This window comes from Gymnoscopelus braueri (genome assembly GCF_963280865.1).
Source record: "Gymnoscopelus braueri genome assembly, chromosome: 3".
Taxonomy (NCBI): domain Eukaryota; kingdom Metazoa; phylum Chordata; class Actinopteri; order Myctophiformes; family Myctophidae; genus Gymnoscopelus; species Gymnoscopelus braueri.
In genome coordinates, this window is record NC_137612.1 from 38,149,641 (window position 1) to 38,172,502 (window position 22,862).

Genomic DNA, 22,862 nt, shown 5'->3' on the forward strand with positions numbered 1-22,862 from the left:
GGTCATGCAGTGACACAAAACAGCAGAATGAGGGCTTTACTCCATTTAAACTGGTTGGATGAGTGATTACTAGATTCCAGTCACCTTTGATTCACCACAGGTGAATTCAAGGTGAATCAACCGCTTGAAATTATTATTTTGCAACTCTAAAAGGGTGTCAATAAAATTGTCCAGGCCATTTTTTTTATTTCTGCATGGAATGAGCTAGGATTCAGTATTTATTCCAGTTTTTTTTGTTGTGTTCCTCTGCAAACCAAATACGTACATATGTTGAAATTCCCACATTTCTGGAAGATTTTTTGTGTTTTTTGGAAAAAGAATGCAAGGGTGCCAATACTTTTGTCCACAACTGTAGTAAGTGTAAAGCTGGTTCATTTCATGTGGAATGCGCATACAGCTTTGAACACCATAGGTTACCCTACGTAGATTATAGGCCTACGTGTTTTTTAATTGCTCTGCTTGCCGAGAAACGACTATCAACGCACAGTGGACAAGCTATGTTTGGCATTACAGACTAGACGTAGGTTGCATCCCATGACAATTATGACATGCTCACAGCTTCAAACACCAGAAAATATTCACTCGAAAAACAAAGCACCATGCTTAATGTGTGTTCAGTGCGCACACATGGATGGCCACAGCAGCAATAGACAACACTGCATTTATTAGACACAAATTATCGGAAATAGCCATGTGCGAATAAACATGCACGTTGACGAGTGCTGCAGTATACTGGAAACTAAATGCCTATACAGGAAAAACTGTGGCACTACTAATTACTATGTTTTAGAGGTCAGGTGCACTGCCATTATATAGCGCTGATCTAAAATCGGATTAATCTGAAATAACGGTGGAGAAAACATGCATAAAATAATTCAATTTGAGGTCAAATCGGAACGTTAGGGGGTGGAACCCGCCATCCCCTGGGATCCCAAATGACGCCACTGGTTGGGCAGTAGAGTTGCTAGAAGTAGTGGCGTTAACAGTTTAACTAGAAAGGTGTGCTTAGTTGAGCACAAATCTCTGCCAGGAGGCGTGCACTAGTAATAATAGCAATGTGCTAACTGCAGTTAAATTTCTACCTACGGCCATGAAAGCATAGGACGGCATGTACTTACCAGTTGTAATCGTCTCTACTGCCTTCCTTCCGCTTTCTCTCATACACATGTAGTGAGCAGTACCTTGCTCCATCTTTCTCTCTGACTTAACCGTACACCTTATACTTCGTATGTCAGCGTCATGCAAAAATAGCAGATATGCAAGCATACAGTGCGTCGCGCGTGATGCATTGTGAGCTTTTTTTTAAACATTTTTAACATTTTTGCATAATATAATGATAGGCCCAAAATAGGGACGACAGGGTGAAAGTGGTTAAGACATCTCGGACTGAGTTGAATGTGCGCGGACATGAGACTCTGAAAAGAGTCAGGTGACCGTGCCATAACATTTTTTTCCCCATGCATTTTAGAAAGGAACTTTTCAATTACAGCACACACACATCAGAGAACAGATCAAAGTTATTCTGACTTCTGTTCAGTAGTTAATTCATAAAACATTATGTTAAATAGAACATTATGTAACTTTTACATCTGATCTCTTCACATTTCTTATCTCTCAGTCACGGGTGATTTATATTACATCTGTAAATTACATCTATGATGAGCCTAAACATCTCTGACAAGCCTTGACTAAAGCCTCAGAGTTTCCATAATGAGGGCATTGTTATGGATAACATGATGTTAATAGCAGGCATGGAAAACTGCAGTAATTGGCATGCGGGGAACTTGTACCATAATGAACAGATAGCTACATACTGTGTGTGTGTGTGTGTGTGTGTGTGTGTGTGTGTGTGTGTGTGTGTGTGTGTGTGTGTGTGTGTGTGTGTGTGTGTGTGTGTGTGTGTGTGTGTGTGTGTGTGTGTGTGTGTGTGTGTGTGTGTGTGTGTGTGTGTTTGAGAGTGTGAGAGAGCACTTTCAGTTACTTGTGCGCATCATGTATAATATATTATCCATGATGTATTATATTATGTTTACATCTGTGTATACAGTAAGTGTGTGCGTATATGCTCGCACACATGCACACATAACTAACTGTTTCTACGTGTGCATGAAACACTGTGGGCAAACGTGTGGGCCGTGACAGCTGAGGGCTTCTAAAGCCTAGCCGAGATGCTAATTACCACTGCTACTGTCGCCCCACTGATTACAGCCTCTTGTAAGAGGGAGGCTGCTGCAGCTCTGACAGAGTGAACCACACACACACACACACACACACACACACACACACACACACACACACACACACTGTGCTGTGTGGGAGTGAACTCTCCACTTTTTCTGAAACACCTTCCATTGCTGCTCCCTGATGTGGGAGGCAAGCGGTCAACAGCTCGATCCTCTCAAGAACTCGGCGGTGTTCTTCTGAAACATTAGTCATTGTGAGGCCGCATGCTGACCTAAGAGCTGATTCAGGTTCTCATAGAGTGGTACAGTACTGTAAAGGATAAGTCAATGACTTTAGAGCGCTGCGCCAGTATTGTAGCACAAACTGCTAGCAGAAGTCATGATTAGGACGGCTTAACTGGGTCATTTGTCATTTGCTGGACTTCTTTTTTTGGGGGGGAGGGGGGGGTAGTGTAACAGTGAAACCCGCCACTACAATGGGTGATTTATCACCCATACCAGAGGGATGTAATTCTGTTTGATATATTTCCCTCCATGGATAGGAAAATGACTTTAGTATTGTATTTCACACTCATATATCCCTTCCATATCAAATCTTATCACAGCAGCATGAGTAATGACCAGAGGGAGTGTGCAACTTCTGCATTAATTTGTGCGTTTTTCTGCCCCCTTGCATTATCTGGTCCAGGCCTCACTCATTACCAGGGACCTCGGCACTAAAACATCATTGATTGACAGCAGAAATGTCCTTTCCCACATCCCCAGATAGCAGATGCTGTGATTTTGTGGCTTAACAGAGATCAAATATTCTCTCCACGCGGCGCCCCAGGCATTTGCTGTGGATACATACATGTTGCCCTTCATTTACCTGTCTGTGTGTCAGATATACCAGCCCACTAGGGCTATACATTTAAACTATAAGGTAGCTGACACCCATTTAAACCATAAGGTAGCAGACAGCCTGGAGGCAAAACGTGGCCAGCATGGCCAACCAGCCCTTACCAGCGGTGGACAGTAATGAAGTAGAGAAAAAATAATAGTATCTGTATTTTACTTTAGTATTATGGCCCCTGGGGGACATATTTTTGGATACTTGTGACTTTCACTCCACTACATTACGAGACAAATAGTGTACTTCTGACTCCACTACATTTCTAGGAAGCTATGGAAAAGGTACATTATGAATTAACCACTTATTTCAAATATAGTGAAATTACGTGTTGCGAGCTTGTAGACCTGCTACTTTCACTCTTATGGAAAATCTTTGAATATTTTAGGAAAATGTCTACATTTTAATACAGAAACGCATTGATATTAAAAAGAAAATGTACTTTGTAAAACACAAAAATAAAAATAAATGTATACTTTTGAATGCCATTTTAGGTGTTAAACACTGCTATAACACTGCTGCCGAGCAGTGATGCACTTGCAGCACCCAGGTCCTGCACTGTCATACCTGTGCGACCTTGCGTTCGGGAGGTAGGGGCACTTCCGGGGTGCACCATTGAACTCCACACCCCTCAGAGAGTGTGTGGGTGAAGCTTCAAGGCAATCCGACAAACCAGAAGTAGGAAGGAAGTGTTCATTTTTTGTAAAATTGGAAGTCTGTGGGACCACCCACCAAGTTTGGAGCCTGTAGCATGCTGGTGTAAAGCCCGGGATTCGAACCCGGGTCTCTCATGTGGACAGCCAACATCTTAACCACTAAGCCAAAGGGAATTCCCTATAACTCAGGGGAGATATTAGACTTTCAGGCCATCAGGCTGAGGTTGTGAGCCACTCTGCTACACTGGGAACTGGAGTTATTGTTAGCTGACATCCTGGAGGCAAAACATGGCCTGTGTGGAGGACCACTCCTCCTCACCCTGACAGACATTGCTACGAATCCGTCACCCCGGCGAGGCCATGAGCCCCTCACACTTGTTCGCAAGGTGCACTGCTGGGTTCACTGAAGGACAGCTCGCTCCAGACATGTGTTTCTGCCTTCCCAGAGGTGCAGGGCAAGAGGCTGCCGTCCTGTCACGTCATACCTGGTGGTAGTTAGGAGGATGAGAAGGGACTTCACAGCACAGCACCAGGGGGCCATGGCTTCCGTCTTCCACCCCGACTTTACCCGTGCACTTAAAACGTGTAAGTAATTGTGACAGTAATGGGGCCCCTAGTTAGAAAGTGCTGCTTGTAATAATGAGTTATGTTAACCCATTAAGACCTGAAGCCGATTCTACGCGTCTCCTAAATCTCAACAGTTTTCTGAAAAACGTATGTTTCTATATCAGTGGTGCTCAATCTTTTTCATGTCAAGGACCCCCAAAATTATATGTATTTGGCCGCGGACCCCCATCAAAATATTTTGTTCCAGGGACCCCCAGAAGCAAAGATTTGAGTTAAAAATGTTCGCTTTAAAAATATATTATGTTCAAAGATTTGCACACATTTTCATGATTTTTCAAAAATAGCAGATCTACAAGCTCGTAGCGCGGCACTCGGTGCCGCGCTATGAGCTTGTATATCTGCTATTTTTGAATAGCCCAAAGTGTAAAATAATGCTTTTTAGCTCAAATCTAAAAATGACACAGTTCCAGGTCTTAATGGGTTAAAGCAATAAAGCCACAAGAGGCCCTGGTTTTAGAGTGGATTTCAAAACAGCTAAAGGGCGTTATGATGAGGTAGCGGAGCGGAGTGCCCTCAACCGTTTAGCTGTTCTAAAATGATGCTAAACCACAGCCTCACGTGGCTTATTGCTTTTATAAAACTTACCAAATATGGCAACATGAAAGTCATAGAGATATCCTAATTAAAACAGTTTTTAATAACAATTTCCCTACAAGAATAATTACTACATGAAAAATAGTCCCCAAGGAAGTCACTATGCAAATGCAGGGAAGGTACTGAACGGTACGCATAATCTACCTGGTTTTAAAGTGCAGGACGAACAGGAGCACTCCTTTTACCTTGCCATAAAAACAAAATTGCGAAGGATAATGCATCCATGGAACAGTACAGTGACAATGTAAACAAGTCATTGGCAAATGGCACAGTACTGATACATGATACAGGTCCATATCAAACTGGGGGTCCTTGAAATTTGACGTTGAGAATTGTCTATTTAATCAATAAAAACATATTGGCATGTGGTTTAATCACTTTAACCCTTTATACTCTGTTCACCGGTGTCCCCCTTGGTCCCCTCCTTTTTTCCCTCTACACCAAATCTCTTCGCCAAAAAAAGCTGATCTACAAGCTCACAACGCATCCCAACGCGTTGTGAGCTTGTATTCCACCTATTTTTGCAGGATGATTGACTATTATGACTTTCCCAGAATAGGGTTCATGTGGTTAAATAAGTGGGGTTTGTGATGTACAGTCGCTGGCAGATGGCAGATGTTAGCATTGCTGTACTGCGCTTGTTACACAGGACAGGTGATGATTTCATTGTCGGCTGGTGTAGCTGACAGTGTTCTGTGAGGAAGATTCCCTTGTACACTCACCATGCAAAGCTATCTGGCTTACAGGCCCTGTCATCGCGGTACGTCTCAGTTCTATTATTCAGACCGGGACGGAGCGTCTCACCTGGGTCAGCACTTCAAAGTGCAGTGTGCATCACTCTACTCTCACCCCAAATACAAAACCTCAACTCTTTGTGTGGGTTTGTTGCTCCTACGGCTGGCTCCAAGGCCTGTGTTGTATTATTATTCAGCCTGCTTACAGTACCATTGGTTGGTGGTTTTGCAGGCTATGCTGCCCCGGGGGCGGTGGAACCCCCGTTGCTGTTTGTGAAGGCAGAGTGTGAGCTTTTCTCCTGCATTCTGTACTTCCATGACAACTGCAGGTGCAGTATGGGTGTCAGTGTCAGAGGGCATGCAACTGCTACAACACTTGAACAACCCAGAATTCCCTCTCTCTCTCTCTCTCTCTCTCTCTCTCTCTCTCTCTCTCTCTCTCTCTCTCTCTCTCTCTCTGTATTCTGTTTAGCTTACACAGAGAGACTGGCTGTGTTTTGAGGTGTCCGAATGAGAATGTTCTATTCTCAGTTTTCTTCATATACCAGCAGAAAAACAGAACACACACATTCGGCTCATCGTTCCCTGTTGTGGATCAGTTCTGTCTACCCCTGTATAAAGTCGTGACCATGTTTTAAAAGAGTCCCCCTTCTCTACAGCCTAGTTTTACCACCCACTCGACTCAAGACTAAGACAGAATGAATGTGCTTCACTATTTCTGAAGGCTCTCGCCCTTGGTCTCGAGAGGTTTGACGCAGGGCAACGCAACTCAGACGAGGTGCAATGTCACACGGAACGGTCAATCAGAGCCTCACTAAATAAGGCATTAGTCAATGAGGAAGTATGCAGGGAGGGACGTGGAGTGAAACAAGCGCTTCCCCCGTAACCCGACGTCACTGTGGATCCTGTGACTGTCAGTGAGGAAGGGAATGGCTTGTTGTTGTCATTGCGGTGTTTTTGGTGTGAAGTCTCTGTGGATACTTGTTGTATTGCCCACATTCTGGAGGATCAAACATACATTATGCATAATTCATAGGATATGGCCTACTAAATGCAGGCAAAGATAGAGCAAAGTAAAATGTACTGTGTAAAGCTCCTTTTAGGGAGGTTTTGGGGGTGAGAAAAATATTTGTGTTTTTATGGGACAGAGATGATTTTTCTGCTGGTTTAAACCTTACCATGAGACATGTGGACAAGGACTTTAGGGACTTGCAGATCGGCTATTTCTGAAACATTTAGATTTTTTTTAAACAAAATTTATATTATCGTCACTATACGTTATGATTATTGCTATTAATTGGTCAAAAATATAGTGATGTTTGCTTTTATCCAGATCGCCCTGCCCTACTGCTCTGGGTTTGTTCTCTGTGCCAGTCCAGCTGTCCAAGGTGGAAGGGTGCTCTGCATTGGACTGGTGGGGTTGGGAAGCAGCTGGGTGTGTGACACTGCTATGACTGGTATGTGTGACGAGAGAACTAATCAGGGGTGTGGGGCCAAGGGGACAGAAGTAAGCCATGCTTCTCACATTTTCCAAATGTCCCCGCGCACTGTGAGAATATCAAAAAGGCTAACACCGCTGGCACCATTGCCATCATCATCATCATCATCATCACAACGTTTTCTACAGGTGGGAGAGTGGCAGGAGCCACCTGCCTACTCTTCTTCTGCAACAGTTAAGGCCTTTGCAGACAGGGTGCGATTAGTCAATCAGTTTTTACCGCATGCGAAAAGACGCACGAATCGAAATGGGTTCGATTGAAAAAAAAAACGCATCGCCGCATCGCATCGCAGCACGGTAAATTCGGAGCCGGTGTGCATGAGGTCATTGAGAACCATGTGATCATTTCAAAAATGATATTGTCAGTTTTTTCCGTGCGAAAACCCTGTCTGCAAAGGCCTTTATTCGAACAAATCGATTGCGAAAAATAAAGTAATCGATTAATAATGGATCCCTATGGCGGCTAGCGGTCCGGGCAACTAGGCTCTAAAGTAGCCTGACAGTGCATTGCGGATTCGAGTCCCATCGAATCCGATCCCAACGATCTTTACTGCATGTCTCTCCCCATCTCTCTCTCCCTCCCTGTTTCCTGTCCATCTACACTGTAAACTATCAATTGAAGTAAAATACATTTCTCTAAATATATACTGTACACAGCCATTTTCCAAAATAGCCAATCTACAAGCTCACAACGCGTTGCATCGTGACAATTCGTTTATAAATACAATTGTTTTAAATAAAAAGCACGCTTATCAATTATTCAATTAATCAAAACAGTAATCGATGGAATAATGTAAAAAAGAATCGATAATTGCATCGACCTCTTTCTTCCAGACAGATTGTCTGTGCTTTAATCTTCACTTTAAATCCCACATCATCTCGCTTCTTGCCCCCGCGGGTCACTGTGATGAGCTAGCAGCCCAGCTGTGACCCACAGTGTCACCATGATAGAAGAGTGTGTGTGTGTGTGTGTGTGTGTGTGTGTGTGTGTGTGTGTGTGTGTGTGTGTGTGTGTGTGTGTGTGTGTGTGTGTGTGTGTGTGTGTGTGTGTGTGTGTGTGTGTGTGTGTGTGTGTGTGTGTGTGTGTGTGTGTGTGTGTGTGTGTGTGTGTGTGTGTGTGTGCGCGCGCGCGCGCGTGCGCGCGGTACTATAATTAACTTGTGAGTGCCAATGTCCCAACAAGTGTAGTAGAATTTGAGAAATAGATGTTGGGATGACCGTTTTCTGGTCCTCACAATTTCGGTGTCGTGCACCGAAAATGACAGATCTACAAGCTCACAACGCCTTGCAGCGTGGCGCCTTGAGAGCATGTAGATCGACAATTTTCGACTTTAGGGCTAGAATGTTGATGTCCTCACAAGTATAGTAATACGTGTGTGTGTACGTGCGCACGCTGCTAGTAGGCCAAGGAATTAACTCCCCACATTTTTCCCACATATGTTTTATATTTTGAAATGTACTTTTTTAGTTTTTACTTTAATTTCACAATGAAGATCGAAACAGGCTGAAATCTTGCCCAAAAATGGATATGACATACATCATAGTACTAACGTCGCAGTACTGACGTCATAGACCAGCCCTGTGAAGTCCAAGGTCCACATGGTCATGCCATATTAGACCTGTCTCGTTTTTGATTTTTTAACTCTCTTATTGTGTCCATCCAGTTTCATCAACAACAGCTGGGAGATTGTCCTCAGTCTCTAGCTGAGTCAAGCCTTTAGACACTGACTCATAGGCCTAATCTAAAAACACTTACAGAATACAGTACTGAATGTACGTATGCAGCTGCTGCTGTGTCACTCCCTTTTGTCTAAACTAGCGGTTCGGGCCGCTAAAGCTAATTTCCTCATATCTACCCTGTTCCTTCTGTATGATATGGAATATGCTGTCGTAAAAAGTGCCTCTTTTTCTTTATGTTCAAGTTCTGGCTTCCAAAGGGGGACACAATCAAAATAAGATTCAAGCGATGGTGACCTTTCTCTCTGGTCTCCTTGCTGGGATACCAACGCATTGAAAGTTCAGCTCTGTCTCTCTCAGCAGTGTTCGTATTGTCTCTCCAGCCCCAGTTCTCCCATCTGAGGAAAGAATCACTGTATTGTGCCTCTCCTTTTGTTCAGGTCACACATTATTACACTACCTCGCGGCTTTGTCTCTGCTCGGAGTATAAGGAGTGAATGAATTTCTTTTTTTATTCTTTATTAGGAGGATCCCCATTAGCTGCTACAAAGTGGTCACTAGGCTTCCTGGGGTCCATACAAAATGTCAACAATAAAAATGTTATCAAGTCTGAACAGCAAAAAAAAGTAAAACACATGGAAAATGATTTTTGCAAAAAAAAGGTTTAATTTTTTTTTTAAAACATTCCTAGATGGTTTGAAATTCGATTCAATCTGATTTCTAAAGATGTCTAAATCTACAAGCTCACAATGTGCGTTGTGAGCTTGTAGATCGGATGTTCTCATCAAGCGACACTGTCAGATCACCGTAAGTTTAGCATTACTCAGATTTGCCTATAGTCTGTACATAGCCAGATAACCAGGTCAGTCACTGACTACTAGTACAACTAAAACTCATGATAATTCTCTTCAAAAAGGGCCGTGTTGGATTAACCAGTGTACAATCTACAATAGCAGTGCTGTAGATAATCCCACACATCACAGGGCTATCAAGAAACACTCATTATCTTGCCCATAATGGATTCCGTTTTCCCACTGATCCTGCTACAGTGATAAAGGTTCGGAACGCTCAATGGATTGTTCCTTACAGAAGCCAACATCAAGGATTATCTGACTTGCATTACTCGGGCTGCTTATTGGGTAAGCTCGAACCACCCTCAGATTGGCAGCTCAGCGCCCTGACAGTGTTGTTCTATTAGCCAGCATTTTATCATTCCAGTATGGCACAAAGCCTGTTACTGGACAGGTTTCAAGCGGGGTTGATATTTTGTCATCTCTGCTCGCCTTTCCACATCACTACAGAGTTGTTATCGTGATGATCTTGGTGCTTAATAATAGACAGAGGTGGTTTCCTCATCTCCAGCGTACTTCAGCTGTGTTTTGGTCCCTGCATCGCGACAATGAGCGCTTTGTTTAATCACAGGGCTGAGTGGGTCCATATCAGTAATGTTGTGAACAGGTGTTCAACTGGCCGAGGGCGCAGTTGTGAGTTATTGACGGAAAGGGCACGACTAAATGGCAGACCAAAACATTATGCAATATGAATATGTAGTCTACACTTTCATCACCAGTCATTTTACTATACCTACTGTAAGAGCCTCCCTTCTCTTGGTATAGCTGCATTAATATGTAAGTTTACATTCTGTATTGATATTGAGTGAGTTTTGGACGGTTTATCAAGCCTAAATCCTACTTCGTCATAAAGTAAAATAAGTGATTAGTTGAAAACCTGTTGTTTTGGATGAGCTACGATTTAGCTCTTTGTAGCACTTGCCGAAAATAACAGATTTTCAAGCTATGAGCTTGAAAGCTCACAACTCGCTGCACGACGGAGTTGACATGCATTATTTCCACATTCTGTCAAAATCCCCAGCCTGCTGAGGCGAGCAGCACCGACCGTTATAATGGTCGACCCTGGACTCTTGTCATCTTCAAGTGATTTTTTTCCCTCCTAGACTTAATGGATATGTCCCTGAAGATGTCCTTTTTTCGGTGCATAATCCTCAGGTCAGGCTGCAGTGGGCCTGTGCACAGCACTCTTAGCAGCCGCATACCAACAACACCCGCGGGCTGTGGATCAAACATAGCAGCCTTGGAGCAGTCTTTCAGGGCTAATACTCTGTAAGTGCCGCAGCTATTGATTCACTGTGTCACCTGCGATTATACACACAGATTAATAGACAGCGAGTTTTCAGCTCCCGGCGAGCCATAATATCCAAGGAATGGCGTTAGGTGGCAGTGCCTGGGCTGCTTGTTTGAGTTGCATAATAGAGAAGTGACAGCCCGGCCAAAGATGTATAGCATACTATATTATAACTATATTATAGTTTGGCTTCCAATCTGTCCCTGAGGAGAGCTCATGCCTTTCATATTTCTTATGTGGTGAGGAGTGCGCTGAATACAAAGCAGAGGTCTCTGCTGCTATTTGTTGTTGTTTATTGTTTCATAGAACTCGAATGTTTTTAGTTTTTTTTGTTTGCACTGCAACCTTCGTTAGAAAGCAGATTATCTTTTTTCGTTTGTTGCTGGATTCCACTCAGCCCTATATCTGTGAATGTCTGTAATCATCTGTGCATAATAACTTGTGAATCTGTATGAAAAAAGCACAACAATCGTTTGCAAACTGTGACTGACGGCAACACAAATCGGAATGGAGTTCTTCACCTCCACCTCTTTCCTGATTTAAAAAAAAACAGACAATAACCGGAGGATTATCCTGCTTATACCATGGCCGTTCGGCGAAGGATTAGAAATAAGTAATATTCATTCAAATTTCACTTGCATATTTCAGTTCTTTGGCTTGGTGGTGGCAACCACACACAGTGTTAGACACTCACAACAGCATGTAGAAGACAATGTACAAAACTCACACTGGGAACCAGCCAATTCGAGGTATGCCTTGCCTATGGGTTTTCCTTTGATCAGTGCCATCTGCCTGAAGCTGTACTGTACCTATCAACGAACCACTGCATAGGTGTCTGGTGGAAATCCATCTGCATTCTGTTGGCAGGGAATCGGATGATCGAGCTCCACAAGCCAGTGGCTGATAAAGCACTGCAGGGACTGTGTGAATGAAAGGGATGAACGAGATCTCTTAAAACATTGAAACACCTGGCAGTCGATCCAACGCTGTTGTGCATAACCAAGAGAGATGGGAGAGTAAAGCCTGGGATTTATACTTGGTTGCATGCCGGTGTCGCACACTGAAAATAGACGATCTACAGGCTCACAGTGCGTTGAAGCTCGACATGTTGTGAGCTTGTAGATCAGCTATTCTTGGTGTGCAACAACATGCGCAACACAGTATTTGAAGCCCTTAACACTGTGTGTGTGTGTGTGTGTGTGTGTGTGTGTGTGTGTGTGTGTGTGTGTGTGTGTGTGTGTGTGTGTGTGTGTGTGTGTGTGTGTGTGTGTGTGTGTGTGTGTGTGTGTGTGTGTGTGTGTGTGTGTGTGTGTGTGTGTGTTTGCTGGCTTGCCGACTCTGTCTCATCATGGCAAGCAAAGGTTAGAAGCACAAATGCGCAGACTCCCTTCACAGTGTTAATTTAAGCGAGGAATTGCTGTGAAATTCCACGCAGTGTTTCGAGTTGGCCTCACACTATGCCTTGTCTATTTAGATGCATGATGATGAGAGGAAATAATAGACATTTCAACACAATGCTTGTCATCCAGAGGGGAAACAGTTTCTGCATGTAGTTTTTCCACAGCAAAATGGGTCAATTCTTAAGGGGTTTCATATTTTAGGATTATTACAGAGGAATTTCTCCCCATTAAGCGTCTGAGCTCTATTTTGCCCCTACATTAGTTACAGATTTTGGATAGTGCTTCAGCACTTTTTCGATTTCATTGGGGGAGAAATAAAATCACAATAAAATAAGCAATTAACATGAACACAATATTTTCCCAACAGTTTCTCATTATCACCACCAGCTGAAATGAACCCAAGAAGGTTCCAGTGCTGTCGTTAGTTCTCTAATGGAACAAAATTGCTCAGACTATTTAGTGCATGCCTACACTGTACATGAGCTGTGCATAAGAGAGAACTATACTGTATGTATCCACACGTTTTGCTGAGGTGTCCATTTCACAGCATGATTCAGCAGCCAGGTACCTACAGTATATTCATAGACTGCTGATTAACCATGCATATATTACTCCAAACACTCAATCTTAGACTATACAGTATACATCCAAATATACTTTGGTGATAGACTGCACAGATTTATTGATAGACAATGTTTTGTTCATATATTTAGTGCCAGAATTCAAAATCATCTAATTTGTCGCTCTTTTTTTTTACTCTAACCTGTGCCACTCCTGCATTTCAACCTGGCTGCCGGTGGGATCAGGACTCAAACCCACGACACGCTGTCAGGCTACACTGAGCCTAGGTGCCCGGACCGCTATGCCAGCGGTCTGGGCCTAATTTAATAAAGGTTTATCTTAATTTGACTTAACTTATCTTATCTTGTAAGCAATGCAATGCTTAACCTTTTTAACCCTGGCATCACTAATTTAGGCATGTCATTATAGGCAAAAAACTGTACAATGTAAAAAGAACAAGCTAAAATAGCACATCTCCAGTACAAGCTTACAGTATTTTCTTTTGCTATTCGCTGTGTGACTATATAGGAAGTTGTTAAGTGTTATGGGTGTGTCGGTCAGTCAGAAAGTTGCCATGCTTACAGTAAGGTCAGTGCCCTCAAACAGGAGGCTATTCCAGGGCATTGTAATCCCATGCCAACGTGTGATTGTATTCTCTCTCTCTGCCGTGTCATGATGGATAACAGTGAATGTGTCAGCTCCAGTGAATGCCAGTGTAATTAAAGGTTGGCAGAGGGTTGGCAGAGATGAGCCGTCTGCAAAACACTGATAGTTGCCTCCTCATTCTGCATGAATAGCGTCCACTTTGATGCCCCCTTGGCTGAGAATGTGTCTCCTCTTTCTGTGATGGACTTTTAAAGTGGGGCTCCTCTGTCATTCACTCTAGGCATACTGGCTGGGAAGACATTCATTCAGGACAGGAAGTGTATTATTAAAATAAGTCAAAAGAGCTTTTTCAGTCAAGTGAAATAGTCGAATATCTTAAGGGGTTATATAATGAAAGGCTTTTCATTGAACCATTAATTGTAGCCAGTTAATGAAGTGCAGAAATCTGCCTGAATGGTTGACCACATGAATCCTAGCGTCCCTATTTTGATTTCGAACATTCGGTGAAAACGGCTGATCTACATGCTCACAACATGTCACAATGAGCTATTACATCGGCTTTTTCAGCGAAGAGATTTATTGTAGAGCGGGAAAAAAGAAGCAGACCTTGTATAGGCCCTTGTGGGACTCAGTGAAGTATATTTGATTTATTGGTTAAGTAGCCTGATTTATACTTCATTGGACGACAGAACTGCTCACTGAAAAAAAAAAAAAACGATTCCCCCCCCCCCTTTTCACTCAATTTAGTCGTGTTATGGCAATTCCCAATGTTCGATAAGTAACATTGCCACAAATGAATGAACCAGGCTTTACTTGGCGTCGATGGCCTGAAGGAGCTGACTCTTCCGGAGTCACACTTCCCAATCCCATCCTACCTCAGGGGTGTTCCCGTTGTTATGCGGAAACGTATTAATATCTCATGGGTGTTTACCCTTGTGATGTTGTTTATCCTCTGCCTCTCTGGTGAGGAAGTCCGTTATTAGTTTGAAAAAGATCTATCATAAAGGTTTAATGAGAAATGCGGTGTGAGGCGAATGCGTGAGTGAACAAGCCTGATGGATATCCGCTGTTAATGCAGATTCATACTTCGTCACGCAGCGGTGTCGCGTGGCGGAAATAGACGATTTAGAAGCGACGCGTCGCATCGCAAGCTCGTAGATTGGCTATTTTCGGCACGCAACACCGTCGTATGACGGAGTATGTGATCACAAAGGACTGTTTCATATGTAGGCTGTGCCAGGGGCGTGACAGCGAGGCGAGGGACACGGATAAAGGGGAGAGAGCGAGAGGGAAGATGAAGAGATAACCATTTCACTCGCCACGTCTAAAGTAAATTGTTTTTATTGTGGCTGACAGTGCAGTCAATAGCCTGTTGCCTGTGTTCTTGTGGCGTCCTCAACCCCAGACGGCGGTCAGCGGTGGCCCCCGCCAGGGCTCCGGATCATTATTTCCATAACCTCTGACCTCTATCCAACAGAGAGTTGACCCGGCAGAAATGAGGTGGTTGATAAAGTGTCCATTCCTCAGGAGGATGTATTCCATTCCCTCCTCCAGCCAGCCAGCCACCGCTTCATATATATCCTACTGGACTGGCAGACTGCTGGTCTCCCCAATGAAATACATCTGAACCTTGCTAATTCAAAGCTTTAGGGTTTGGATTGGGGGGGGGGGGGGGGGGCGAAGGGTAGAGAAAGAGATGGAAAGAGAGAGAGACTGAGAGATGGGGGGGGGATAGAGAACGAGAGAGGAAGAGGGAAAGAGGGGAATAGAGATAGAAAGAGCAGAAGAGAGGGATGGAGAAAGAGAGGGAGAGGGAGACAAATGGGAGAGAGACAGGGGGAGAGAGTGACAGAGAGTAGGAGAGAAATAGAGAGAGGGAATGGAGTAAAGGTTTAGGGAATTGAGGTGAAATGTTCAGACTGCTGAAATGCAGTGAAAGCTTACATATACGTACACACACACACACACACACACACACACACACACACACACACACACACACACACACACACACACACACACACACACACACACACACACACACACACACACACACACACACACACACACACACACACACACACACACACACACACACACATACATACACAAATAGCCTGTTAAATCCAACAACATACCTTGCTAGGCGTTATGCTTATTTCGTACATACTGTGAGGTTTGAAACAAAAGCTCAATTAATTTCCCAAGGAACAGAATTGTTCTCATGGTCTTTTATTGATGTTTTAATTCCCATGTTTACACACATACACACACACACACACACACACACACACACACACACACACACACACACACACACACACACACACACACACACACACACACACACACACACACACACAAACTAGTGTACGCTAGTCCTTCAGTGTACTGTAAGTGGCCGCAGGTGCACAGGTCCCTAGAAATGTCAAGGACTCTGCACAGTGCACACTATACTTCAAAGAACAGGGTAGAACAAGTCTTTTAAAGGCATTTAGTTCCAACACCTTATTTCATGGAGCATTCTACATACTGAAGAATTGCTGAGAAGGCTTTTTATCTGTTCTAAACCCAGCTGTGAATGACAAATGCCCTTACTGTGCAATAGGAGAAGCCATTTTTCACTTTTCATTAGAATGTTTTAGGCTGTTTAGCAGTGTAGCGAATTCCCTTTTAATTAAAAATTATTTGTTTTAAACACAAGAAGAGACACACGAACTTGTGTCAATGTTATTTGTAGGGCAGGCAAAGTTTGCAATTTACATGCGTAGGAAACAGAACGTGGGTCAAGAGAGGTTGTTGAGGCTTTTAGAGAGATTAAGATGATTAAGTTGATTCCTTTACAATAAATCAGTGAGGTGGCTAATCGCCACACACACACACACACACACACACACACACACACACACACACACACACACACATTGACTCTCTCTTTCATTAATGGATGTGTGCCACTGTAAGTTGGGCAGTTGTAGAGGTGCCCACCATGTTCGTAGGTTTCCTGCTGCCCAATTTCCATATTAAAGCCGGAGGAAAGGTCAGCTGAACACAACACCTAAACAGCTATCGACTGGAGAGGAGGAAGGATGTGAGGGGAGGGGGGGGGTGGGGGGCGGTAAGGTCAGCCAACAAGAGGAAATCGCTGTTGTCGGGCAGAAACCTCTTATTTCCATATTCTAACTTCTTGTGTTTTTTCGTAAATTAATACCTTGATAATACCACACCGTCACACAAAAGCATCAAAAGTAGCAGATCTGCAAGCTCGAAACGTGGCGCGAAGCGATGCATTTTGAGCTTGCAGATCTGCTACTTTTGCTATTTTTTCATTTGAATCCTGAAAAGTAACACGTTTTGGACATATGAGGTTTCCACCCGACAGAGACGAAGTGAAACTGTCAAAACCTGCAGATTAGGGGAGTAGTGTGAGAGCGTACGTAGTGCAGATGGTTCTTGTGCAATAAGGCCCACAGCTGCTTATTGCGTTATACACAAATTGCCTGATGGGTATATAATGAAACAAATCAAAACTTTGATTTTATTCAACCTGCAAACTGGAACTTCTTTTAGTGGATAAAACGTTATTTTAACAAGATCCCTAGTGTCCAAATTCTGGCCATGTCATAATAGGCAAATATTCCGCAAAAACAGGTAACCAACAAGCTCACCTATATTGAGCTTGCAGATGGCCTATTTTTCAAGACGTTCGGTTTTTAGAGGAGAGGGAAAAAAGAAGGGGGTGAAGTACAGACCTCTGGGTAACCCCGGTCAACACAGTGTGTATAGAGTAATGTTAGTACATTAATGCTCAGGTGTAGAGTAATGTTAAGTAGCACGTCTGCAGTGGTTGGAGGTGGTCCGATACTGCTGTTGGGTAGGATCCCTACTGGTTGACAAGTTGCGCTTTCTGAAGCTCATGACAGAAATGAACAGTGAACATTTATTTATTGTATTAACACTTTAGGACATGCGTTTGCATTGATGTTTCATCTCGATCAGTAAACAAATAGCCATCAAAAACACATTTACTGATGTGTGTGTGTGTGTGTGTGTGTGTGTGTGTGTGTGTGTGTGTGTGTGTGTGTGTGTGTGTGTGTGTGTGTGTGTGTGTGTGTGTGTGTGTGTGTGTGTGTGTGTGTGTGTGTGTGTGTGTGTGTGTGTGTGTGTGTGCGTGCGTGCGTGCGTGCGTGCGTGCGTGCGTGCGTGCGTGTGTGCGTGCGTGTGTGTGAAGATCTACAGACTAGAGTCACTAAGATTTTCAGAAGAACAGTATTTGAGTTTCTTGAATTTGTGGATCACTCCATGAAAGGACTACTGCACAGCAGGGATTCCGTATAGCCTCCATTCATCATTAGTTTATTTTATAACCTTTCATTTTCACATGTTTGATTAAAACCTCAACGAAAGGCTGTGGTTGACGAAAGTGTGTGTGTGTGTGTGTGTGTGTGTGTGTGTGTGTGTGTGTGTGTGTGTGTGGGGGGGGGGTGATCGTAATGAACGCTAGCCGCTGCCCTCCTCTGTTCTCTTCTCATACAGAAAGGTTTGAAAGGTATGAAATGGGTTGTTTGAGAGGTTAATCACATGAACCCTATAGCCCTGTGTGTTCCCTATGCATGTTATAATAAGCCATAAGGCGAAAATAGGCAATCTTCAAGCTCACAACACGTCTCGAGCTTAGAGAACGGCTGTTTTTGGCAGAGGGTATTGAGGGAAAAAGGAGAGGGCCAGGTACAGCCCTCAAGGGGGACAACAAAGTATATCGGGTTTTAGGGGTTAACTATGCTGAATGTCATTCATAACCGTCACCGGGCACCGTCACGTGACCCATTGGTTTCTACAGACCCGACAGTGGGAAGAAGGGGGTGTCATGCACCCCCCAGAAATATACTTCCAATTAGTGTTTCTAGATTGGATTTTTTTTTTACAAAATGATGAGCTATCACATTTTCACCAATTATTATTACGTCAACTTTTTTAGCCATCTGCAAAATAATTGCTCACCAATAGCTTTCTTCACTAATTTGTTCACAAAGGTGTCTTCTAACACCTCAATTACTTCCAACCGAACTCCTCTGGGAAACTTTTTCGATCAGTCTTTCAGCAGTGGGCAAGGGCTCAACTGGGCGGGCAGCTGCCCGCATTGCCCAGCGCTGACGCTTCTGCTCTGGGAAACTTCGTAGGAGCCAATCAAAGTTGAGAAGACCTGGTGTGAAAAACTGGAAAAATATGAATTGGCCAGTATGAGCTTGTGGGACGCCTAACAAGGGGTTTGTGGGGGTGCTGAAACCATTCCATACCATCAGCTATGCAAGGACACCTACCTACTTCATTATTTGGTGTGGGGAACAAGAAACGGATAATCAGTATGCACTTGGTAAGGGGATGGCTGCACCATGGTAATAGATGAATTTCTATTGTTTCTGTTGTTCTGATGTTTATCACAAACATGGACATAGACTCTTAGACCACCTTTCAAAGTTAATGCCAAATTAAACCCATTTCCATTTGACTTTCTAGGAACCCCAATAATCTAAATATACCACTCAACAAAAAATAACAAGTGAAAATTATGGCCACCACAATTTGATGGATAGGCCCTCTGAAAAGTAGGTATGACCAATTATCTGGCCAGGGAGTCATTGTTACTAAAAACGAATGGAATGGATTCAGCACCCCACAAACCCCTAGTTAGACGTCCCACAAGCTCATATTGGCCAATTAATATTTTTCCCGTTATTCACACCAGGTCTTCTCAACTTTGATTGGCTCCCACAAAGAAGCGTCAGCGCTGGGCAATGCGGGCAGCTGCCCGCCCAGTTGAGCCATTGCCTGCTGCTGAAAGACTGACCGAAAAAGTTGTCATTCTCAACTTTGATTGGCTCCTAGGAGTTCGGTTGGAAGTAATTAAAAGGTGTTAGAAGACACCTTTATGAACACATTGGTGAAGAAAGCTATTATTAGCAGATGGCAAAAAAGTTAGCATAATAATAATTATTTGCACAGTAGCATGCCACACACAGGCACATGTGATCACTTTAAGAATAGTTTCATTGTGATCCTTGACTCTCAAAACATTGTTCTAGACGCCTTATTTGTGCAATATAAGTGCAATTTGGCTGATTTATAGTGAAAATAGATATTTTCAGAGAATGTTTATTTCAATCAATCGATTGTGTTCCACCTTGGATCAATGGAACTTAGTATACTTTAAGTTCTTATTTATTGGTATCACTTTCTTTAATTTTTTTACCCCTTTATCTCCCCAATTAATTCCTTGTCACTGCTGTTGTATCCTACTGACTCACCTGCCAGTGAGGATCCCCCACCGGGAGGACGTAGAGCCTCCTTCCTACTCCTCCCTGGCACCGTCCCAGCCCGTAGGAGTACATGCCGTGGCAAATATTACCCTCACCGCCCAGCTTCTCTCCCCCGAACACGGGCCAATTGTGTTCGTATAGTCCAGTGGTTTTCAACCCTTTTCATATTAAGGTGCATTATTTATTCTGCATTTTGAGCCACAGACCCCCATTTGATGAGATTTAGCCTATCAGACCGAAAACTTGCTGTATTGATATGGTACCATGGGAGAGATAACAATTATTCTACATTCTCTAATTGTGTAGACTTCTTGTAAATTAAGTAATGCAAGATGTTTAACAACAATTTAACTCTTGAGAGAGTAAAATAAAACCAAATTTTATTTTACACTCTCAAGATTTCAAGATCTATAAGGGTCCATTTGGTTACCAACTCGCCATCATTTAACTGGGGACCACCTGGAACCCCTTCAAGGACCACTGGGGGTCCCCAGACCACTGGTTGAGAACCACTGGTATAAACGCTCGACAAAGCTGGATGTACCGCGGTGGATTCGAACTCCCAGCCTCAGTGGTGGTGGGCAGGCACTTAACCACTGCGCCACCCAAACCCCATGGTGTCACTTTTTAGTATAAATTTTATATCATTATTAAAATCGTAGTGTTTTGTCAATTGTTTTGGGGGGCCCACTTGCGATACCCCTCGCGGCCCACCAGCAGGGCCCCGGCCCATAGATAGAGAACCAGTAGTTTTAGGCGAGTAAGAGAGAGAGAGTAGATGAGCCTTGGCTTTCAAAGCTCATCACACCCAGCAGAGCTCCATCAGTGTCATTAGCTGAGGGGATGTTTGGCAGAGCGGCTCCACAGGGTGCACATCTGTGGAATCACACAGATGGACGGACTCCATTTCAGGAGCATACTGTAGATGGCACAAACGATAGCAAGGGGAAAATGATGTGGGGGAAAAGATGAGAGGGGAAGGGATCCGAACAGTGATCAAATAAAAGCTGAGGTAGGATACGGGTAATTACCGACTAGTGAACTGCGCTGAACTATTTGGTGGAAATTATGTTCGCAAATTGCGTTGAACGTGTCCTTGGGGTGGGGGGTGTCGGCAGTGACAACTGCCATCATGACTCATCTGATTGACTCACATTACAGCTCAGCATGCAAATATCAGCACACATGCGCACATGCACACACACACACACACACACACACACACACACACACACACACACACACACACACACACGGTGTGCGTGCTCACTTGCACACCATTTTCTCCTTTACTGTATTCTCTTCCCACTTCAATAACAGCACAAAGAGAATGCCTCCACAAGCAGGACTAATGACGCACGCACGCACGCACAGCAACCCAGCTATTAACTCCTCTGTATAAACCTTACATTGTCACCGCCCTCGCTTTATGGGTGTGAATAAAGAGTTTTCACCTTGAGCCTCCCAGCACTGTGTGCTAGTCTAATTAAAGTTTGTTTTTCCTCGCAGACCCATCTGTGCATCACAGACAGAAGACGATGGTGACAGACATGTGCTACCACCCCACGGAGATATCCAGCCTGATGGACTTCGGCACCCCTGACTCCTCGCTTGGCAAAGGTAAGGCGTTGCCTTGGAAATGTTCGCTGTCGGGCGGGAAAACCTTGTATGTCCAAAACCGTTACTTACTTGAAATGGGAAAAACAAACCTGTGTTACCATGTAGTTGAGCTCTTGTTGATACTTTTCATTAGTTCGATATTTAACAAATGAGTCGAGCTGAGGAAGGCCATGGGCCAAAACGTCCGTTGTGTCTGATCTGCTGTTGGGCTTTTCAATGAATAAGAGTTCCTAAAAGGACCAAGTGGGTGCTGGTTATCTTTTTAAAGATACTGTTTCTGCCAGAAACACGCTTAACCACTTTCAAAATGTTTCTCAAATATTATATAGTCTATTTCCGCTATACTTTTGCGTGACCTTCGCGATACCCTTGTGATACCCTCGTGATACCTTTGCGTGGTACTTCATTTGTTCCTGTACAATGAAGTAGGGCATTCATTTCCCCCAAACCATAGAAAAACATGAAATATGGAGATACAAGGTTTCCGCCCGACGGCGACGATAACATAACAGCCGTTGCCTTGACGACGCCAGGAAGTGTGCGTTGGTGATTGATTGGTCTCGGCAGTTAAAAGACACGGGGTTGTCAGCTTGTGGCGGAGGTTAACACTGGAGCAAAGGCCTGCGCTGTGTAAGAGTGTGAGAACAATCTGATAATAGGAGTTGGGAACAAGGGTACAAAGGCCTGGCAGCTCTCTGCAGGCTTTGATGTGTACACCAAGGCTAAAGAACTCTCTCAGCTGACACTGGCGTGCAGGGCAGGCCAGCGGTGGATGAAGTATTCCAATTGTTTTACTTAGTGTAAAGCAGTGGTGGACAGTGACTGAGTACATTTACTTGAGTATTTGTTTTTTCTTTTCTTTTCTGTTTTTCAAGCTGATGACTTTCCCTCCGCTACATTTGAAATAGGAAATATTTTTACTCCACTGCATCTCTAGGAAGGGACTCTTGGACCAAAACTTTAAAAAATATATTATGAATTAACCACTTGAGCCCTATTTTAATTAAAATGAAAATAGCCAATAGAAATAGCTTATAGATCGGCTATTTTCACTATTTTTGAAAATGTCTACACATTTCTGAGAGAATTTCAGAAAATGTATGTATGTCGTAATTTGTACTTTTGAGTACTTGGAATACTTATTTACTTTGTAAATGAAGAAGTGCTCAGATTGTGTACTTTACTGTAAGTAAAAGTAGCAATACCACAATTTCGAAATACTCTGTTAGAAGTAAAAGGCCTGTATACAAAATTTTACTTGAGTGAAAGTACAGAGGTGTTGCCACACACATAAGTAAAAGTTGTCATTATGCAGAATGTCCGGTTTCACAAAACGCTTCAAAGATAGCAGGTCTACA

General features: G+C 43.5%; 1 protein-coding gene across 2 annotated transcripts in view; it reads left to right on the forward strand.

The window, feature by feature from the left end:
• The window catches only part of kaznb (kazrin, periplakin interacting protein b), a gene marked incomplete at its 5' end in the record, with an annotated part of 88,754 nt that overhangs the window by 31,964 nt on the left and 33,928 nt on the right, over window positions 1-22,862 (forward strand). For both annotated transcript variants that reach the window (XM_080424738.1, XM_080424739.1), the window contains one exon: window positions 21,394-21,504. In XM_080424738.1, the coding sequence (XP_080280864.1) occupies window positions 21,394-21,504 (111 nt within the window). The remainder of the gene's footprint in view (window positions 1-21,393; window positions 21,505-22,862) is intronic.